Source organism: Triturus cristatus, chromosome 10 (genome assembly GCF_964204655.1).
Source record: "Triturus cristatus chromosome 10, aTriCri1.1, whole genome shotgun sequence".
Taxonomy (NCBI): Eukaryota; Metazoa; Chordata; class Amphibia; order Caudata; family Salamandridae; genus Triturus; species Triturus cristatus.
In genome coordinates, this window is record NC_140593.1 from 1,154,651,281 (window position 1) to 1,154,673,380 (window position 22,100).

At 46.7% G+C, this 22,100-nt stretch overlaps 1 protein-coding gene across 1 annotated transcript in view; it reads left to right on the forward strand.

Moving 5' to 3' along the window:
* Positions 1-6,297: 6,297 nt before the first annotated feature.
* USP11 (ubiquitin specific peptidase 11) overlaps positions 6,298-22,100 on the forward strand; it is a 401,576-nt gene continuing 385,773 nt past the window's right edge. Inside the window, exon 1 of the mRNA XM_085629511.1 lies at positions 6,298-6,533. Coding sequence (XP_085485637.1) covers positions 6,313-6,533 — 221 coding nt within the window. The 5' untranslated portion in view covers positions 6,298-6,312. The remainder of the gene's footprint in view (positions 6,534-22,100) is intronic.

The window sequence follows — 22,100 nt, forward strand, 5'->3', positions numbered from 1 at the left end:
GTGATCTCCGAGTTCCTCGTCTGCTGTCATGCTCCTGCAGTGACCGGAGGTTCCTCCTGGCAGGGTAAGTCTTTTAGTCCATCCCTCGATGAAGAGATGATGCTAAGTTCCTGATGCTAGTCGTGCGTCCTGATGTAGGTGTGGGGATCCCAAGAAGACCTACTCCTCCAGCGACGCTCCTAGTCAGGTCACACTTCTTGCTAGTTCCGGTGTCCCCGTCTGGCATAGAGTGTCACCATACTTCTGCTGTACACAGGCACTGACCCGTCCGGCACAGCAAATGCATGAATGGCGGCTCTTCCTGGAATACAGGGTTGCCTTCTCTTCACCTCGCAATGACTACAGCCAACTCCACATGGCAATTCATCCACTGCAGCCCCTCCTAGCATACAGGGTCACAGAATCCTCACTGCACACAGACTCTGACCCGATCAGCAGAGCGATTAGGGTAGTTCACTTTGCAGAGGCCCCTCCTGGCACACTGGCTTCGGTCCAATCGGTTCAGCGACATCCTTAGCTCACTTCACGGCGGCCCTCTCCCAGCATACATGGGCCATCGATTTCGTCCGGCCCACGGGCAATGAACAGATCAGTGCAGCAGCCGTTCCTCACACCTCGCTCAGGGAATCCACTCAACAGGATTCCCCAGTGGGCTTCGCTGTCTCCACCGCTCTCCTCTTCCTCTGAGGAAACACTGGTCTTGGAAAGTAGGAAGGCGCTGGTGCTCCAGGGCAGGTGGTGTTGGATTCCCTCAGTGATGTCCCCTAACCCAGAAGAAGACTAGAAAACCTCCACCCCCTCCCTCCAGTCCTGGTCACAGGCAGAAGACTTGCAGAGCTTCTCCTCCTTGCACAGCCCAAATGGTTGCTTGGCAGTTTACAAAGCTTCCCTTCCCATTGTCCATTCCCAGATGCCAAATGTGATTTAGAGTCTGAATCTTTGAAATTTATGTTGCGGGTCTACTTTCTTTTCAAATGCCCACTCCTCTGCCCCTTGAAACCAGTCTGTGAGAGCAGGAGAGACTAAAAAGCTGATTGCCCACAACACTGACCCTGGGAGTGACTAGAGTTCACACCTGGATGTCAGTCACAGTAATATGCGTATCAAAAGGTCAGCTGAAGGCACCAGCCCTAATCTTTATGATTCTATTATCAGCCATCTCCTTTCTGAGATGTGCCCAGGCCCCTTCCTTGTGACCTCTTTTTGAATCAAAGAGCACCCTTTGAAGTGTATGGGGATGCCTGGCTCTCCTTTCTCCATTGTGTCCCACCCAGCTTACAGGAATGCAGCAATACCGGGGGGATTCCTCTACCGCCTCATGTTTCACCATAAAGGCTTGGGTCTACCAAAATGGAACCCATAGTTATTATTATTAGGTGATTTATAAAGCACCTGGTTACTCCATCCAGAGTGTCCCTGCGCTATGAATGCAATCTCCAGTACTGACCCTTAAATGGCATGCTTGACAGGCCCTAGGTTTGCCTAAAGAACCAGGTCTTTAAGTTTGTTACGAAAGGCGGGTTCTGACCCTTTCTGTCTCAGATCTAAAGGCATATTGTTCCACAATTTAGGAGCCAGAAAGCCAAAGGAACACCCTCCATATTGTTTTTTTCACCCTGGGGATAACGGTGAGCGGGCCAAGCAGACCAGAGGCTTCTGCTAAGTTGATACAATGTTTCCAGGAGATGTAAGTATTGGGGTCCTTATTCTGCCATGTATTGTACCATTCACAGGCGCACATACACATAGTACATACATTTAATATATATGCATTACACAGCACTGTATCCTTCATGTACTGTACCACTCAAAGGCACACATACACCCTGCACATACATTTCCCAAGCATGTACTGCATAGTGCTATACTCCATGTTTTGTACCACTCAAAGGCACACATACACCCTGCACATACATTTCCCAAGCATGTACTGCATAGTGCTATACTCCATGTTTTGTACCACTCAAAGGCACACATACACCCAGCACATACCTTTCCCAAGCATGCACTGCACAGCACTATACCCTTCATGTATCGTACCAGAGGACCAAATTATGCGACAAGAAAAGCCAAATTATGTGGCATAACGCGGCACATTTTGTGATAGTATTACTTCATTATTGTGTCAATTTTACACCGGTAACACCCAAATACAGCAATCGGCAACTGAAATATTACCAGTCAACCTTTGAGAAAAGCCTTCCCAGTGACAGGAAGCAGAGTTACCATATTTTTGGTAATTTTTGATGTGTTTGAGTTAGAAACATTTTTGTTGTTAAAATATGCAAATTATGCAGCAGATGTTGGATTATGTGGCAAATCCAGAATCATGCAAAAATTGCAGCAGCCGCAGAATCGCATAATTCCAGTGGCCCTGACTGTAACGGGGCTGGCCACGCATGGGTATTGCTGCTGAACCATGCCCATTTGGTTGCGACCGCGGTCATGTGACCACGATAATAAATAAACGGGCGGGGCTGCGCAAAGGCAGTCCTGTGCTGGACACTGTGTGCGCGTGCTGATTCACGCACTGCCCACAACGCAAGTCCCAGCCGCGTTTCCCAGCCCAAGAGCATACAGGCCCCCGGGGAACCAACACCAGCGATGGCAGACTGGATCCACCACCTGTGACTCAGCGCGGGGCAAACTCTGCTCCGCAAGTGCTTTTGGCAGCAGGAAACAGTGTTGCCGGCACTGGCGTGACCGCACACGATCCAGTAGATTTTGGAAGCAGCTTTAGCAGCCCTGCAGTTCATAGCCCACACCCACAATGCGTCCTTATACCGGGAGTTTTTTAACCCACCATCATCCACCAGGGACAAGCCACCCGAACAAAAGTCTGTTACAGAAGGAAGTGCAGACATGTTGCTCAGCTGGCACACTGCTGAGCGGTTGCAGCTAGTCCAATTGGTATTTGGTGTCCACTTCAGCACCTTAGACGTTTTGCTGAGCGAGTTCGAACAATTGTTCCATGGCACTGGATTTATAAAAGGCCGGTCAGTCCATTTCCACATTGACTAGACGTGCAACCAGTCGCACTGCGCCACCAGCAAGTGGCATTCCCCAAGTGGAAGCACAGCTACTCAAGCTAGAGAAGGACAACATTATAGAGAGTGGAAGGTTTGACACCATGGGTGTCGCCAATCGTTGTCGCATGCAAGCCCAAGCAGCCGGAGGAGGTGCGAATATGAGCTGATATGAAAATCCCAAACACCAAAATCAAGAGAGAAAGCCAAATACACCCACAGTGGACAACATTGTGGGGGAGTTGGCAGCCTCCTGTGGTTTTCATTTACTTCGACACCAGCAAAGACACAGAGTTGTCAGTGGATGCAAGCCCCACAGGCCTGTCCCAGAAGCAGCTGTGCGCAGATTGGGCTCCCGTTGTGTACGCCAGCCATGCCTTGATCCACACCGAGCAAAAGTACTCCCACACAGAAAAAGAGGTGATCACTATCCATTGGAGCTGCAGACATTCCACATCTACCTCTATGGGCACCCTTTCACGGTCAGCACAAACCCCCTCTGCCACTCTTCAAAGATTTCACGTCCAGATCTCCACCGAGGATCGAGAAGAGGATCCTGCAACTTCAATAGTATCACTTCTCCATGGAATATCGACATGGGTCTAACAACCCATCAGACTCTCTATCGAGGCACGCTCGGACTTCCACCCCACAAGAAGAGCAAGAGGCCTAAGGAACCGAGGAGTATGTGAAAATTGTGGTAGAAAGGTCGTGCCTGCTTAACATCTCGCTGGCCGAGATTATCGAAGCTACACAAGAGGCCGACTGCCTCCAACAAGCCATAACAGCCACCCAGTCAGGACAGTGGAACATGTTTGGTGCAACTTTATCCCAAAGGACGGAAGCCCAGTACACATTCAAACCAGCCAAACTGACCCAATAGATGGTAGACCTTGCACACAAGTTACCCCAAGGTTTGTTAAGACCAAGAATAGGCTAAGAAGTACGGTGTGGTTCTCCGGCCTTGATGAGAAAGTTGAATGAACAGTCCAACAGTGCAGCCTTTGCAAGCCACCAGGGTAGGCGACCATCCTCTGCCTAACATCACTGAACTGTCTCCTGACCGCCCCAGGCAATGCGCCAGTGCAGATTTCGGCAGCCTGTCAGACGGCAACGATCTCCTCGTCAGCATAGAGGACTACTCACGCTACCCAGAGGTAGAGACAGTCTGGACCACAACAGATGAGGAAACCATCTTAGAAACACTAGAAATGAGAGGCAAATGAAAAACATAAAAATGTAATACAAAGTTCTTTTTGAAGTATGCAATAAGTCTGTTTGTGCTTGATTCTTCTTTTATTTCTTTTCTTTCATCTCAAGGACAGAATAAGCCAACGCGTTTCGCCCAAGCATAGGCTTCTTCAGGGCAGTATTATTCTAATACTAGTAGTATTACAGTCGAAAAATGACAACGTCCTACGTCGTCCGTTCCATGCTAATTATATAAAAATAGGAGCTAGAAAAAGCAGCCTAGATAGGTTGCCTCGGGAGTCACAAATACAACAGAGTAAACCTTATTTCAGGTATAATTATTCAATAGAGCAAAGTGCTGTGTTCGGCAAAGCTGTCCGGCTCACTGCGTCCACTCGCATCACCTGTTAGCTGGTCATTTGAGGTGAGCAAGGTCTATGTAGCCCTAAATCTGTGATTACATTAGGTGGTGCAGTGACTGAATTTTCCAGTTACCAATATTTCTTCAGACTGAGGAAACCATCCCAAAACTCGAAAAAATAATGGCGTCCCACGGCCTCATCCAAGAGCTGCACACAGACAATTCCCCACCCTTCAATAGCCAGGAGCTGGTGAGCTACCTCACATCCAGAGGGATCAAACACCACCAGATCACCCCACAATGGCCTTAAGCCAACAGTGAGGTCGAACGGTTGAGGCAAACCATCACAAAAACTATCTGCATTTCACAGACCGAGCAGCAGTGTTTTGAGAAGGCCATCTACACTTTCCTGAAAGATTACCGGCTGATGTCCCACACAACTACCAGAGTAGCCCCGAGCACTCTCTGTTTTGGAAGGAAGGTCACTTATGTCATTCCTCACCACCCCACGTGGAAGAGAGCCCCGATGCCTCAGAATCAAGCCCAAAACCGGCACAAGGAGGAAAACCGCCAGGCACCCCAGCGCAAACCTATTAGCTCACCATTGGAGACTGGGTGCTCGCAAAAGACCAGCACCCAATGTTTCGACTTCCCTTTGAAAAGCATCCGTGGAAGATATCCAAAGTCAGCGGGACCATGATAACCACCTCCAAAGGGACAAAGACAGTCACATGAAATGCATCTCACTTTAAACCGTTAAAAGGAAATCCTGAAGCTCCACCTGAGCCCAGGGATCAAGACATGCCCCAGGCCAAGACGACCATGAGGAAATTGAACTCACAACCACTCCACATTCGCCTGAGAGACTTCCCGTTTCCCCAGCGCCTCAAATGGATGGAGAATCTGTCCCATCAGCTGCCACAGCCTCCAGCATGGAGAGGGCCCACCCCAGGACGGAGTTGGTGAGCCCCGAGATACCACCTCTGGCAAAAACCCGTCACTGTCGCAGCAGTTCCAAGACTTCCTAATGGACTGATCGATAGATAGCAGTCGGCCAAGGTGAGCAGAGAAGCGAATCTCCTGTATCCTTTTGACACACATTCTGTTTGTGTCTAGTATGCCGTGTGTGCAGGTCCCAGAGCATACAGCCACCCAGGGACACGACACTGACATTGTGGAACAATCTAGGTTCCTATAGTAAAACCCTCTTGCACATTTGTGTAATGTCCACGCTACATAAACCTGCATAAATATCCACCACCACACCAACCGTAAGGGCCAGAGCTGACGACTTTGGAGCTGGGGAACCTGATTTGAATCTTGACTTAGGCTCAACCTTTTATTCTGGCGAACCACTTAATCTCACCGTGCCTTATACAAAAACGAATGCGTCCTTGTGTAATGTAACGGATGCTCGTGTAAAGCGCTCCAATACCTTCAGATCGAGCTCACGCCACATAAAAAATGCGATGCTTTCATTCCTCTACAGTGCAGTGACGGAAAACAAAAGGGAAATATTCCAGTAGGTCTGAGAGTAAATCGGCACCATTTATTTAAGCCAATAAAACAGATACTGGAGCTCTTCGTTTCGCCGGTGGCTAACGGATTGTTTGCTCCAACGTTAGCGAGGATGTTCCGCCTATGACCGGATAGAGTCTGTCTTTTATGTCCACGGACAGACAACTACAGCTTCTTCTTCCCTCACAATCCGCCACCCCGTCTACAGGCTCCAAGATGGCGGCGGCGCACGGAAGTGACGACCAGAGGCGTGCGCCGCCGGGGCGGGGCGCCCCCGCGCTTCCTGTTTCCGGTACAGAGAGGTGGGGGGCGGGGGTAAGAGACGGGAAGCTGTACGGTATAGCCGGTGCGATGGCGGCTCCCCTGCCAGGCCTGGAAGCCCAGCGGAAGCAGGTGCAGGAGGCCGGGGAGAAAGAGCTGCGGCCCGGAGACACCTGGTAAGCAGCCTGGAAGTCAGCCCAAGTAGAGTGTGGCTAGAGACAAGTTGTCCTGTCTCCAGGACAGCTGGTCAAGGCGGGAGAGAAGATGTCACTCTAGTTGAGGGTACCACTGCAAGCCTGGGGGCTAATGGGCATGGGGCTGCAGAAATGACAGGCAGAGAGTCTGAGGGTGGGGAAGTAGAGGAAGCCTGTACAGGGACTCTTGAGGAAGTGAAGGGACATTGTCTTTAGGAGGAGTTTGAAGGGTGTTGCGAGAAGTTTACGTCTTTGTACTGGTGGTAATCGGGAGAGAGTGACAGCACCCGAGCAACCCCCCTTCTCTTAGTTTCGCTTTCTATCGTCAAGGTTTGTTTACCTCCTGTCACACCCCGAGCTATGATCTCTTGTCTGTGGACTCTTACTTCTCTGCAGTACTTATTTAAATGTAATGCTGTCTTCCATCCACCTGCTGTAATTGCTTATATGTACGTGATGGAGTTGTCTACAGTTTATGAATTTCCTTTTGATGATTTAGTACGCTTCCATTCATTTTATTCAAACGCTGCGTTTGGTCTTGTTTACGTATTACTGTTTGAGTTATTTTATTGCTGGATTCTTTAGCACTAAGTGGTATTTTTTTGAGAAATTCCGTCCTATTTCCTATGTTATTTTGTTTTTGATCAATTATTACTTTTTTTGCTCAGCTCTTTATTTTAGCCCATTGGTTTCGTTTTCATGTGCGCTTTTTGTTTGTTTTTCTTGTTTCTGTCCGGTCGATTTCAAGAAAACACCGTATTTGTTTCCCCCAATATAAATTTTACTTGCGCACACACCATCGTTGAATATGTAACCATTTTGTGTCTGTTCGTTTTTAAATTAACATATAAACTCATTCGGCACTTAGAACTTGCTCGAGGTCATTGGTATTAAATCATGTATTTAATTGTCTAATCGTGCGTGGAAGCGATCGGGTAATACGGCAACCCATGCATCTGCCGTTTAAAGTACTACTTGCAGAACTTATGAATTACAGAAAGTTCTGTATGAAGTGTGATATAAAAACAAGTTACTGTTCAAGTTTTTGTTGAGTATCCCAAATAGTTATATTTTTTCATAGCTCACATAGTATATGCTAACTAGTATTTCACAGTCCTACACCAGATTAGTAGTATTTATTTTCAAACATTTTTAATTTTTTTAATTTGTAGTTTCAAACAAAAAAAACAAATTCACGTTATTATAGCGCAATACTATGACTGTGTGCTTTCTCTGTTCTAGTTATATTTCTTAGCCAGTGACCCCTGAATGTGTTGGTGCAACCTTTGCAGAAATTGTGTAAAATATTAAGTACAGGATACTTCCCATATGTTTACAACTCAGCAAATTTAAGATCCTGAGCTTTCAGTAAGCCAGCTAAAGACTTTGAAAGGTGTTCCTGAGGTAGTTTTATGTCATTACTTTGCTTGTTTATGTGAAGTTTACTGCATGGGTCCCAACATACTTGTTTGTGTTGTCCTCTTCCTCCCTTTGCTCCATCCCAGGCATTGCTCTGCATGGGAATGTTGTAGCAGCCCTATGATGAACCATGCCACTATCAGCGGGTAGGGGCAGGTTTTGACAAACTTTGCGTTTTCACAAAGGGGGTTGTATTTACACCAACTTCTTCCTCCTTTTTCTCTTTTTGTGGATACTAGTTTTCATCCAGTTAGCGACTTTGCTCATGCTTGTGATGAATTTGTTTCTTGTGTGAGGGTCTTGTCCGAGAGGGATAGTATGAGTTGCATGTCATTTGCATAGTAAAGGATATTAATGTGTGCGCAGATGACTTTGGCCAGAGGGATTATGTATGCGTTGAAGTGGGTGGGTCTGAGCTGTGGACCTTAATGCACTCTGCAGATGAGTTTTCAGGCTTCCGAGCTGCCCGGTGCCAGGCTTACAGCTTGTGTTCTATCTGTTAAGAAGGAGGAGATCCAGCTGAGAGCGGGTTCTTGGATGCCAATCTTGTGCAGATGCATGATGAGCATGGGGTGTGAGACACTGTCAAATGCTGAAGAGAGGTCCAGGAGAATGAGGGCTGCCGTGTCTTCTATGTCAAGGACCATGTGGATGTCGTCTGTGGCGACGATGGTGCTGTTTCTGTTCTGTGGTTACCCCTAAATCCTGACTGCATCGTGTTGAAGATCTGGTGATCAGTGAGGCTTTTTTAATTAGTTTCTCAAAAACGTTTCCCAGGTAAGTTAGGAGGGAGATGAGTCTGTTGTAGGAAAGCGTGGCAGGGTCAGTGGATGGCTTGTTGAGCAGTGGTATGTTTCCAGGAATATGGCTGAGTGGTTGGAGGCATTGAGGATGGGTATTTGTGCTTTTCTGATTGGTAGGACTCTTTTGGCTTGGGCATGGTGGGACAAGAGTCAGCTAGAACCCTTAATGGATGGTCTTCATGGTAGCAGCAGTTTCGATGGTGATGATGGCAGGCCACAAGGTCCGGGATTGTTCATTGGCCATGATGGGAAGTTGAGTGGTAACTGAGTCTAGTGGATGGTCGAAATTGGTGTCTGTAGAGCTGATGTTGTTACAGAAGAATTAAGAGAGCATCTTGCAAAGGTCATGTGCGAGCTTGATGTTGCTGAAGGCGGTAAGCGGCATGGAGAAATCTTTGATGGGTTAGTGTCTCTAAAAGCTTCATTGAGTGATTCGACATGAATGTTAAATAATGTAACGACTAGTATAGCGACTCGTGGTGCACCATGTGGAGACCGAGTTTGATCTGATAGGAAAAATCCAATTTTAACTGTAAATGATGTGTTCTAGGTAAGGTCTAAGCCATTTTAGAACATCATTGTCCTGTTCCATCCTTTGAATGTTGAATACTGTCTCATGTGAAAAGATTAATATCAGGTTTAATATTTTATGATGTAATCTGTGACTAATAGCGTTCCAGTCACAGGACTGCATCCTTCTCTTTAGAAATAAATGACGAGGACAGTCAACTAAGCTAAATGGATATCTGGGTTTCAATAAAATATTAAAACAATATCCCATTTAGTCTTGTTCCCAGTCAGCAGTAATTCCGATACTGGTGTGGACTGTTTCCATCTGGCACAATAAATGTTCGTAGAACGGTGTATGATTCATAATTTAATACTTCAGGCAATAAGATAACTTGCATTCCTTCACATGCTGTTACTATTCTTGACAGTGTCCAGGGCCTTTACTAATCAGCTTAACTGGCCAGGTTAAACATAACCATAATAGCAAAAGGCCATAAGTTATAATGCGTTAAGTTTGGGGTTTTCCAATGCTTAAAATGCAGAATTGTTTCTTCACTTATCAGGAGTTTTGTCATCACTAATCATACAAATATAATTTGCTGAGATTAGTGAAAATAAAGTGCATTTGACCTGCTACATCATGAATCAACACTTGAATCTACAGTCATTTGGACAGTTTTGAATCTTAGAGAAAATGGGTTTCTGCGTAATGGTCTTTGCGTCTGTTATACATTTTGTGCCTTCTCTTGGGCATAATGAAAACGGGCTAGGATGTGGTCTAGTGGCTTATTTAGAACCGTGTCTGCAACAAAATTATCATCGATCCTGGCACACCACCTTGAATTTCTTTTTAAATGCTTGAGCAAATCACTTTCATCTTGCTGCCTCATCGCCAATATCTGTAAAAAACAGGAACGCTGATAAAGAGCCTTAGCTCAGTCCTGCATAAATTATTTGGCATTTATGTGCTAGTAGTCTACTTGTCTGAAGTTGGCATGTGCCACCATTTCTCTTATTGTATTTTCCCAGTGCATTTTGAAGTTGTCCTATTTTTTTTTTTTTACATATTGATGTGACATGACACTACATGGTCACAGATTGGTTTTAGTTTTTGGTTTGTTGGAGTGGACTGGTTTCGTTATTATCTGCCTGCTTTGCTGCCACTTACTTGTGTGCTTCAAGAGTGGTTAAAGCATTCTTTTACTGCTACATTAGATTTAAATACATAGAAAACAAGTCTTTTGGGCTACCCAAGAAACCTATTGATTTTATATTGATAACCAGTAGAAGCCAAATTTACATTTTTGGGAGCTTTAGACTGCTTCACCTCTTTATAACTGCTAGTTGAGCGAGCTCAATTTCCATATGCTATCATCATTCTGTGTTGTGCTAGGAGTTTTTAATGTCAGTAGAGGAAAGCAAAGTGACTTGATAAACACGTTTTGGTAAAGCCTATAGATATGACATTCACCGCCAATCTTTTCAGTTTGTCAGTGATTGTTTTGTCAGGGTTTTTACACAGCTTTTTCTGCATTAAGCCGTTGGGCTTCCATCAGTCTAAAAACAGACACCAACATTCCCTATAACCAAGAATTTTTTGGTCTCAAAGCACACATTGCTAAAAACGTTCTTGTGGACAGAGGGAACTATTTTGTATTTACTCCCTGTGTAAGGGCAGAATTCAGTTTCTTACAGTAAAGTTATTTTGTGGTTGAAGTGCGCTGTATTATACATGTTGACTATCCTGCTATGTAAAGGTGTATTGGAAATGGGTGCACCATAGTGTGCCTGTGTCTGTGTTGTACCATTGATAACTGTATATCCCATTACCATGGAACTAGTGAACTTATAGAACACTGAGGAGGGAGGATGGGCCTAAGCAGCAGTGGGGGTGTATATCAATTTCTCTTGCGACGCCTTAAAATCTTGGTTAATGCCTTTGTGTGTGACCCTGGGGCCCGCGCTCCCCTTAGTTTCGCGTATGTGTGCTTTGCTATCTTGTCTTGGTTATCTATGGGAGCTTCCGCAATGAATGACTTGGCTCAGTTTGTCTTTTGTTTGTGTTGTCAGCAGCATTCTCCGGGTCAACGGCAGCCTGGACTGTTGTTAGTATTGTGTTCCATTGGGATGAGATCTAGTATTTATGTAAGCCCAGGGCATCCTCCTTGCGTAAGGCTGTCCCCTCTGCCTTGGCCCAGTTCAATATTGAATGAGACCATGCTTGTATTGTTGGGGGGGGGGGTCAACAGACTTCCAGCGTTTGGTGTTTAAGTCTTTTGGCCACACCGGGCTTAGATCCAGTCATCGGGTTGTAGTTCTATGCACCATATCCCTAGTGAACAGGCCCAGTATGCAGGCCTCCCATTCATGTGTAAGCGCTCTATCAGTGCAAGAGTTTAGTTGCTGGGTCAACCCCCCCCCAATACGAGCGGAGAGCCGGGCATGCCCACATCATATGTAAAAATTCAGCGTCTGTAAGCTTGTTGCGCAGGCAGCAGGCATCTTGACTGTGGAAGTATCTATTGATTTTATCAGGAGACAGATATGCTCTGTGTAATAAGTAAAGCTGGATTAAGTGGGATCATGCGTTACAAGAGACTGCCGTGTGGTTCAACAACTTAATTTTTCATTCTATGGGTGTGCATGGTCGAGTCAAGTCCTCCTCCCATCTCACCTTAAGGGGGACCAGTTCTATTGCAGTGTGTGTGCGGAGTGGCTCTGTGAACCCTTTGGTAAGATGTCTCCCTGTTTCTAGCACATGTACATACTGCAGCAGGAGATGTCTGTGGCTCCTGTTTGATGTTTCCCCAGTGGTGGCGCAGCATGCCTTCCCAGGAGGCGTGACTGAGGAAGAGCCCTGGGGGTGCTCCCTGTTTCCGTACCAATGACTCGTATGGCAGACGCGCTCCATCGCTATATAATTCCCCTATCGCATGGATGTCTGCCATGTCGCTAGTTAATGCGCCCCAGCTCTGACATCCCCCTTGGCATGCCTAATACTTGAATGGCAAGTGCGTATGGCTTGGTTTGTCTTGTGAGGGACAGACTGCGCCGGAAGCATCTGTAAGTCACCTGTATCAACAGTGGGAGGGGCCCAGGCTGTCTGGAACACGGGTGGAAAGTGTGGAGTATCTTGTCTAGAGCGTATGGGGAACCGCATCCCGCCGTGTTCGACAAGTTTAGTTCGGGCAACCACCTGGCTACCCACTGTAGTTGGGATGCTAAGCAGTACTGTTTCATGTTTAGAACAGCTAGGCCCCCCTGGGGCAAATGCAGGTATAGTTTTGCGAGCACAACTCTGCAGTGCGTTCCACTCCAGGTCAGGTCGCGAAGTGGGCGCTGAAACGTATGGAAAAAGGGCAGCGGCAGATTAGTGAAATGGTACAGCAGGTGTGGGAGCACTATCATTTTAATAAGCGCAACCTTTCCTGCTACTGAAATGTTAAGGGTTTTCCAGAATGCTATCTCCAACTTTAGTGCTGTGATTGCTCTGGTGAGGTTCCCATACAATAGGTCCAAGTCCATGTGGTAGATCTGAATCCCTAGATAGCAGAACATGTTTGGTTGCCATGATGCTGGGGCATCGTCTATGATGAGGTGAGGGTCTCCCATGGTGGGGGCCGAAGGGGAACAAGCAAGATTTCCCCCAATTTAGCCTCGAGCCTGACAGCGCTGCGAAAAGATTGAGGGTGTCTGGTATCACAGACCGCACTGAGCGGATGTCCCTTGTATATAGTAAAATGTAATCGGCATATAACAATATGGGTTGTTTGTGCCCATCGGGATGCCCCAGTTAGTCGCGAATAGCTAGTGCCAGCTGTTCTAAAGCTTGGGAGAAAATTAGTGGCGAAAGGGGGCAACCTTGTGTGTGGTGCCCCTGCCAATCCTTATGAGCTGCGAGAACAGAGCGCCACTACGGACAAGAACAGTGTGCGCTCCATATAATCGTCTGACCAGGCTCAGGAAGTATTGTCCAATCCCATATCGCGGGAGTGTAGCGAATAAAAAGGGCCATTCTACGATGTCAACAACCTTTTCCACGTCTAAGACCTGGCATCCAGACTCTGGCTAGTCGCGCAGGCCGTATCTCATCAGCCTGAACAGCCTACGAAGATTGAGGGGCGTATTTCACCAGGGACAAATCCTTTCTGGCCCCCATGAATGAGGTGTTGTGTGAAGGACGACAGCCGACTTCGTAGTATCCCCGCAAAAAACTTGTAATCTACGTTGAGTAGAGCTAGCGGGTGGTACGAGCCCAACTACGTGAGGTCCCTGTCTGGTTTTGGGAGGGTGTCGCTTTGGTAATTGAAATTGGGAGGCCCTTGTTTTGTAATGCTTCAGTGTAGACCTGGAATAAATGTGGGGCCAGCAGGTCAGCATACGCTTTGTAGAATTCAGGCGGGATGCCGTCTGGGCCAGGTACTCTACCAGAGGCCAATGCGCATATTGCGTCCTATACTTCTGTGATAGGTGTATTTAATTCCAGGTGCTGTTCTTGTGTTGGACGGGTGATAACTAGACTATTGAGTTAGTGATGTATGTCAAGTTCCGTTGTCTCCAGTGTGGCTTGGTATAGGGATGTGAAGTGTAGGGTCAATTTGTGGTGTATTTCAAGCTGTGTATATTTTATTTCGCTGCTGGGGATATGAGGCTGTGATGGGGCTCGATGGTCTGTCTTGCTTAATCAACCAAGCGAGGAGGGACCCTGATCGGTCTGCCTGCTCATGTGTTTTCGCTGAATGCGCAGTGTAGTTCAAGCATCTAAGGCATTCTGTAAGCATTGAGTGTTTCTCGCGCATCTCCGACACGGGGTGTGTGTGTGTGTGTTTGTGTGTGTGTGTGTGACTAGTCGCCGAATGCCGTGTCCTGTTCCCAAGCATTTCCTTCATATCGTGGCTTTTAGTTCGTGCCATTCCATAGTGTTGATGTGGCCGTGCCGGAGTTCCTCTCACAATATTCCTCTATGGCTGCGCCAAGGGTGTCTCGGAAGACGGCGTCCTCCAGCATTGTCGGCTGTAACTGCCATGTGGGAATCAGTGGGCCCTGTTCTCCCATGTTAGGGTGACGCAGTGTGGGTAATGATTGGAATGGGTGCGTCCCAGGTAGTCTGTGTCCTCTACAGAGGGAAGCAGTGCACAGAAATCTGTCTAAGCAGACATGTAGTGTGTGTGGCCCAGAGTAGAATGAGTATATCTGTGATGTGGGGTTGCAGTGTCTCCACACGTCTTCCAATTCCCAGCTGTGTGCCCAGTTTCTCAGGATTGCTGCATCGGAGGATGCTGCAGGGCTGCGCAGGGGGTGGAAAGATCTGTCTAATTCTGTGTTCAACACACTATTGAAGTCGCCCAATCTCAGTCACGGCATGCTGCACCACTTACCGGAGAGAGCGAGTCCAAGAAGGAGCCCTGTTCTGTATTTGGAGCATAAATGCTTCCAGACAGAATGTCGTCCATCTAACCTGCCCTTTATGAACACATATCTGCCTTCCTTTTCCATTCTACCTCTTCTGAGCGGAGGGGATTGTTGAGACCGATCCAAATCAGTACTCCGCAGCCGCATGATGAGAAGTTTGAAGCATATACTTTGCCCTTCCACTTGCGTGTAGTCTGGTTGTTTCAGAGTGTTTAAAATGTGTCTCCTGTAGCAGGGCAATGCAAACATTGTCTCTCTTAAGATAAGAGTATGCTGCATATCATCTGGAGGGTGTCCGGAGGTCCCTAATATTCCATGTAAGGATCTTTTATGCTGTCATGTCACTGCGTCTGGGGGGTATTTGGGTGTCCCAAGAACAGGGCTGGCGTGTGCCTGTGAATATGAAGGACATCGGTCGTGTAAATTCATATCCTCCCTGTAGGCCCATACAACTTGGTGTGCAACATAGAAGCCAACATGGGAATACCAAAAGGGCAGACACCATGAACAAGTGAAGCTGCCCAAACTCAAGCAGCAATTCCGCTAAACTAAACTAATCCCTGAATGAGGAAAGGGAAGTAACAGAGGGGTTAAAGCCTTGCAAAGTCAGCCATGGGGGCTATCCCCTAATTTTTAGGTCGAGCCTAGAGTCAGCACGCATGCGCTGCTCTTCAAGACTTGTTGTAGTGGAGTATGGAATAAAAGCCCCGCCCACTCTCGGTCTATATTTGCCATTGGATTATCATTGTCTTTTGTAAATGCTGATTTCTGATTTGTAAATAGGCTGGCTAGTCCCTCCTTAGTACCGCCTTGTCTTTATTTGTAACCTCTCATGGCGACAGGCCCCTTTACTTCGGTTGTTACACGGTAAGCCTTCTTTAGTCTATGAGCACTACTTTCATTAATGAGTTTCTCTTACTGCAGGCAGCACATGGGCGCCCGCTTTTAACAATAACATGGGCTCCTGCTTTCACTTTAAACCGGGCCCCCGGCATTATCTCAATGCCCCTCCCACCCCGTTGCTGCAATTTCCATTTCCCTTAACACCGAAGTCTCAGCCTCTCATCAGTGGCTGCAGTCTCTGATCTTTGCCTCTTCCTTCTCATTTTTTTTTTTTTTGTTTGAATATCTTTTATTAGTACATTTTCCTGTATAATTTCCTGTTACAGCATGTCTATTGTCTAGCATCGGCAAGCATCACTCTCCATATAACATTACTTGGTCTCTGACTCTGTAAAGAGCCGTCAGCGTACATATCTTTCGCATAGACTTGTCGCCACCTTTAACCATTGTTTATGGATACTTGTCCAACTGCCAATTATCCTGGGCGTTAACTGCCCACACATTTTATTATCTCCACTCGAATACAGGGTTGGGAATGTTCAGTTTGCCCATTACCAGCGATATTCTTGGGTGCATCAAAATTCAGATAATCTTAACAATTTTTTTCCCCCCAATACTTAACAATAAAACCAAAACAAACAAGAGATGTCAGTGTGCTAAGGGAGTACGCCTTCAGCGCCTATTACGTTCGCCATCTGTGAGCGGCCATGTCTTTATTGGTGTGTCGTTAATGAACATGTGGAGCCCCTACTATTGCTGTGGCGGGTGTGTAGCCGTCTGGTAACACTTACCATGTCTAAGGAATGCAAGGTTTCAATTGCTCCTGTCAGTCTGGGCGGGATAACCCGCAGCCGTCACTCCTATTCCACTATCTGGCGCCGGATCATGTGTTAGGCGCCGTCTGTTGTGCGGGCAGCGGCTGCTGTGAGTTATAGGGGCATACTAGCTGCTTAAGCATATCATCCCAAATCTGTGCAATGGGATGCTTTCTCAACCCTGCCGTCTCCTCTCTGTGTAGGGTGGTGCTCTCCGCCCGTGCCCACACTTCTAAGGACTTCTTCCAGTGTGAGATCTCTGGCGGGACCTTGTGTTTCCATCACTTGGTTATAAGGCGCTTCGCCGTTGTGAGTCCCAGGTCTCTAAATCGGAAGCTTTCTCTGTGCTTTTTAGGTCTCGCTGGCTATCGCGTAAGCGATCGCTCAGCGAGACTCTAGTAAAGGGGCTCCCAAAAGCGGATTGCATGGCGAGCACGCGCACAATCACGTGCATCGTGCCGCCATGCAATCCACTTTTGGGGAAGCGCTTCAGGCCACTGGCGCGTGCACTGGAGACGGGCGTGCGGTTACGCGCACAATGACGAGCAGAGGCGCCATATGGCTTTCCTCTCTCGTCATGGTGCGCGCACATCGCACACCACTCGCCAGCCAGCCTGCTTTCACTTTGGCGCCTCAGTCTTGTTTCAACTTTCACCTGCACTTTCATCTGATGCATTTGTTTCTGCCTTGTTCTACCAGCACACGTCCCCTGTTGAGGTCTGATCTCTGTGCCTTCATACCCCAGAGATCCCTGCGCCGCCAGTAAATCCATGTGCGCCTCTAATAGAAAGTGCAGCGGGGCCTTTCATTCTAATCAAGAGAGAGGCCTTCGACGTGCGAAGCCATCCGGGGTATTACACTACTCCCTACTTATGCTTATAATAAATCAGGGTGATGGAAATGCTAATTAACTAATGCTATTATGTGACGGCAGCTAGCGACAGTCGTAGAGCGAGGTTCCTTTGGCAGCTCCAGGACGTCTGCACCCAGCCCTCCCCCTCCCTCTCCAGCTCCCCACACTCCCCTGACACCAACAATCGCTCCTTCACTTCAAAGCGGAGCTCAGTGCTAGCTAATTAGGGTGCCTTGTCATACTGGCGCAGGATGGAGCTGTTATTAAGCAGAGAACCCACGCTAACTGTTTTAATGTTAAACGCCGTATTTTATTATCATTAACTCTTAAATTTATTGAAACTGCCCATGCGGGGCCAAGCACAGCCTGGCGTGCCTCATGCACAGCTTGGCGTGCTTTGTGCATAGCTTCACATGCCTCGTGCATGCCGCCGGATTCCCTTGGAGAGTGTTACAAACACCCTTCTCAAGCACTTGCAATAGGTCGCGCTTGATTATAATACATGAAGGGCTATTTTACATCTCAAAGCTACATTAAAAATGCCAAGGTTAAGTTCTTTAACTCCCATATTAATTGCTGGAAAAAAGCTATCTTTTTTTATCACTGCAGCAGACTTTTTTACGTTTCCGGACTCAGAAAGTGTGCCAAGCCTACAGGCTTTGTCACTGATTCTTGTTAGTGCATGACTTAGTGGAATATTCTATTTACAAAAGCAAGGATAAACAAGCATTTGCAATGCAATAGGTCTCGCATTTATGTGAGTTTGAGCTATTGACATTGCAAATGACAATGCCTTTTAGTTTTGTTTTTAAAACATAAATAAAAGGCATTGTTATTTACAATGCCAATAGCTTAAACTTGCGTAAATGCGAGACCTATTACATTGCAAATGCTTGTTGTTTCTTGTATAGAACCCCAGGATGCAGACCTCCCAGTTATCCTGCACTTTCGTGTTTGTGCACGTATTGAGCGTTGCCAATACCATTCGCCAGTAAGTGTGAAGCTTGGGGCAGGACCATAGCATGTGTAACAAATTAGCTCCTAGTAGGCGGCATCGCGGGCATTCGGAAGTATTTATATTAAAATATTTATTGATTTTATCTGGTGAGAGGTATGCCCTGTGTGAGATATACGTCTGTATTAGCTTGAATCTAGAGTTACATGGAACATCTGTGGCGCTAGCTAATACTCGCTCCCAGTCTTTGTCCGCCCATGGGCGACCTCTGTCTTCCGTCCAGGCGGCTCGGAGTCTTTGTAGCGGTCTCCGCGTATGACTGAGAAGAGCCTGCACCAGCCAGTGTATTATATGCGACCCCCCCACCCATCACATGTAGATACTGTAGCAATTGATGCGTTGGTGGTTCGCACGTGATATCACCCCACGCTAGAGTAAATTTCCTCTTCCTTCTCATGTCTCAGATCTGTGTGGTTGTCTACCCAGTGTCTGATCCATGTATCGGCAGTCCCCTCTACCTCCGATCGGTGTCTCTGCAGTTGCTTGCAACTTATCAAGCATCAGTGTGCACTCCCTGTATGTCTCTTATCCCAGTATCTGTCACTAGCCATTGTCTTTGCAGTCACCTGTCTTAGCACCTTCTGTGTACCCTTTGATCCGTGTCTCTGCCTGTCGTCTGGGCTGTGTTTCTGTGACCAGTTTCTGTCTCTTTTTGTCATTCTCTCTGGTCCGTGTCACTGTCCCAGCAGTCTCTGTTCCAGGTCTCTGCTATCGCACCCCTTCTTCTGCTATATTTTGTCTCAGTGCCTCGGTTTTCGGGCTGTCTCGGATCAGTGTCTGTGCAGTTCTCTTTTTCTTATCGAAGCCTCTATTTTGACTGTCTTTGATCTGTGTCTCACTACCACAGGGGTCTCGGATCTGCGTCTCACCTGTCTCTAATATATTTCTCCGTCTGCTGACTCTGCTTCTCTGATGCACATCTCTGTAGCCTCGCCTGTTTCTGATCCGTGCTTCTGCGCCCGCAGTCTCTGGGCTCTGTCATTCCAGGCTTCCCTGTCTCGGGTCCGTGTCTCTGTGCTTGGCATCTGATTCTTTCTTTTGTCATCGCCTGTCCCATCTCTCTGCAGTCTCTGATCACTAGCTCGGTATCTGATGGTTCAGATCTGTGTGCATAGATAGTGGTACCTGCACTTGTTCAACTGGAATGGGAGAGTACCTGCGCTTCTCAGAAGGCAGAGGAACAATACTTTTAATGGGAGAGTACTGTCAGTTCTCATGCACATACTGGTACTCCGTGGTTAGGAGTACCAGCGCTACTATATTTGCTTGTCAAGTACTTTTCTCTACTAAATGTCTCAGCAGCTGCCTATATTTTAACACAGCTTCTGTCTCTAGTTCTGATGTAGTCGCTGCTAATCTCCTGTCTCAGACCATTGTGTTTGTTTTTGCAGTCTCTGATTCCATGTCACTTTAGTCAACTGTTGCACATCTTTTATTTGTGCTCAGTAGCTGGTCCTTGTTTGAACATTCCCTGTGGAGATTCCGCTATATCTAGTGCCTTCGCCCGCTGCCTCAATATCGCTACATAAACACCACAGGACTAAGTGCATATCTTTCCTTCAATTTTCCCGCTGCAAATAAAAAACACAAAAAAGTGAAAAACTGTAATTTTAAAACGCCAAATACTCGAACGTTTACAAACGCGAGACCTATTGCGTTGCAAATGCTTGTTCCCTTTGTGTTAAGTAAGCTTGTATAAGCAGTGTAATTGTTGGCTAATGGCTGATGTATGCAAAGTCTGCGTGTGTACATGTTGCTTATCTCCTGCTTCCTAGTGATGCATGCTATTAGAATGTCAGGATCACTGCTGAGGGTCGCGATCCCCGACATACAGGGTGTGCATCGTACAATAGCGTCTGAGGGGTAATGTCTGGTAGTGTTAGAGAGGTGTTGTCGGACGTGGTTCCCACTGACAAGTGGTCATCTATTGACAAGAGGACCTAAGCCGCGTCCCTCTCTGGGGACTCCGATGCTGCTGCTATGCGTTCTGCCTCGTTCACTGCTTCCCGGCGCTCCCTTATGATTTGTTTTAGAGCTGGTGCCGCTGACAGCCCCTCGGGCCCATCAAAGCATTGTTCTATGTGCTGTTCTCTCCAGGAGGATGGGGTTCTGAGAAACAACTAGTGGTTTCTAGCCAGTCCCATGTGTCCCGTGTTGAGTCGATAAAATCTTGTCTTCCCATCCGCTACCACGTGGAGCCTTGCCGGGAACAGCAGCGAGTACTGGATATTCAATTGGCGGAGCTTTTGCTTCATTTGCAGAAAGGATCCTCTCTGACGTTCTACTCTCAATGTTTAATCCAGGAAGAACATTACTCGCATGTTTTCTATCTTGATGTCTTAGATTTTCCTTGTCTTGTGCAGTATTGCATCTCTACCTCTGTAGTTAAATACCTTGAAGAAGAATTGGCGGGCTCCCATTCCCGGCGCCGGTCTCCTGGAAGGGATGCGGTGACCAAAACTCTATATTATAGCAGCGAATGGAGACAAATACACTTTGAAGAGTGTAGAACTCAAGGCTGATCCTTGAGTAATTCTAAAGATGAGTGATTTGGCAGACTAACTAAGAGGGTAAAAAAGGAAAGCCAACTCAGTTCGATTTTGTATGAAAGGTGAAGGTCATCAAAGAAGGGATGCGATGGATGAGTGTAAGATGAGACGCGTAGCCAAATACTCTGCTAAAATTAAGTAGAGTTACTGATCACCCTTGCCTAACCACATCCAAATATCATCTGACACCTGTTATGGGAGCAGTCGTTTTGCCATACATGCTCAGAAACCAGCGCGTACTTGGTCCAACGTTTTCTTTCCTTCTAGATAAACAGGTAGTTTGTTATTAACTGCCTTCTCCAGCATCTTGGAAGAAAATTAGTCTAAAGTTGTTGCTGAATAGTCTTCTTCCAGTGATGCCCCCGACAATGTTTGTAAAGAGGCGTTGCATAAAAATGTATTCCCAGATTCTATCATCCAAGCCATTTTACAAAAGGTGAAGACAGGATAAGGGTCATACTGAGACCCCTATTTTAATAGTTTGCACAGAGCCCACTGTCAATTCTAGCGATAGAAGCTTATATAGAGAAAACAATGTTGAGACGATAACATGTTTTCAGTTGGTTCAGTTGCGTCTCGAACATTAGAGCTGGCAAAGTCACAAGTGGTTGACTTGGCCTGTTATTAAAATCTTCTCTGAAAAATTTGTCGCAAGCAATTCACAAAGTTTCTCGGGGTGGGGGGTTAGGAGGAACAACCCTTTTGATGGAAGAATCACTGTGACTATAAGATATTGCCATGTAGCCATTCGGACGTACACAGAGAAGTTCATATAAGCAAATAAAGGCTTTTGTGGTAGACTTGTACTGCTGTTCCTGGACTTCACCACCTGTCTGATGCTGTGTTAGTTCAGCAGTGGGCACAGTCTTTTCTGGCCTCTGCTCATTAATGTCTGAAACATTTGACTGATCTGATCTTTGAGCTACATGGTACCATTTGACACCTGACAGCATGGGCCTTAAGTTTTAGTTGATGTTTTGTAGCTGGTTGGGTTTGCGAAATGAGCCCTGGAAAAACAGTGGTGCTTTTTAAACCAATTAACTTTAGAGGTCACCTTCTTCCTTCCAGGCCTTAACTATGATCTCTGTGGTCCTTTATTGCTCTCCTCGACCTTCCCTACTGGTTTAGCAGTCTTTCTCCAGTGGCCTCCATGATTTCATCCCTTTGATTTCCAATTTTACTTGCAGAACCCAAAGATTCTGTTTTGCTGAAGGTGAACAAAAGTAGGAACAATAATGCTGTTTAGGGTTATAAAGGATCCCTCGGGTCCAAAACTGTGTAACAAAATTTGTTTTATTCTCATTTACAATCTTGTTTTTTCCACAAGTGA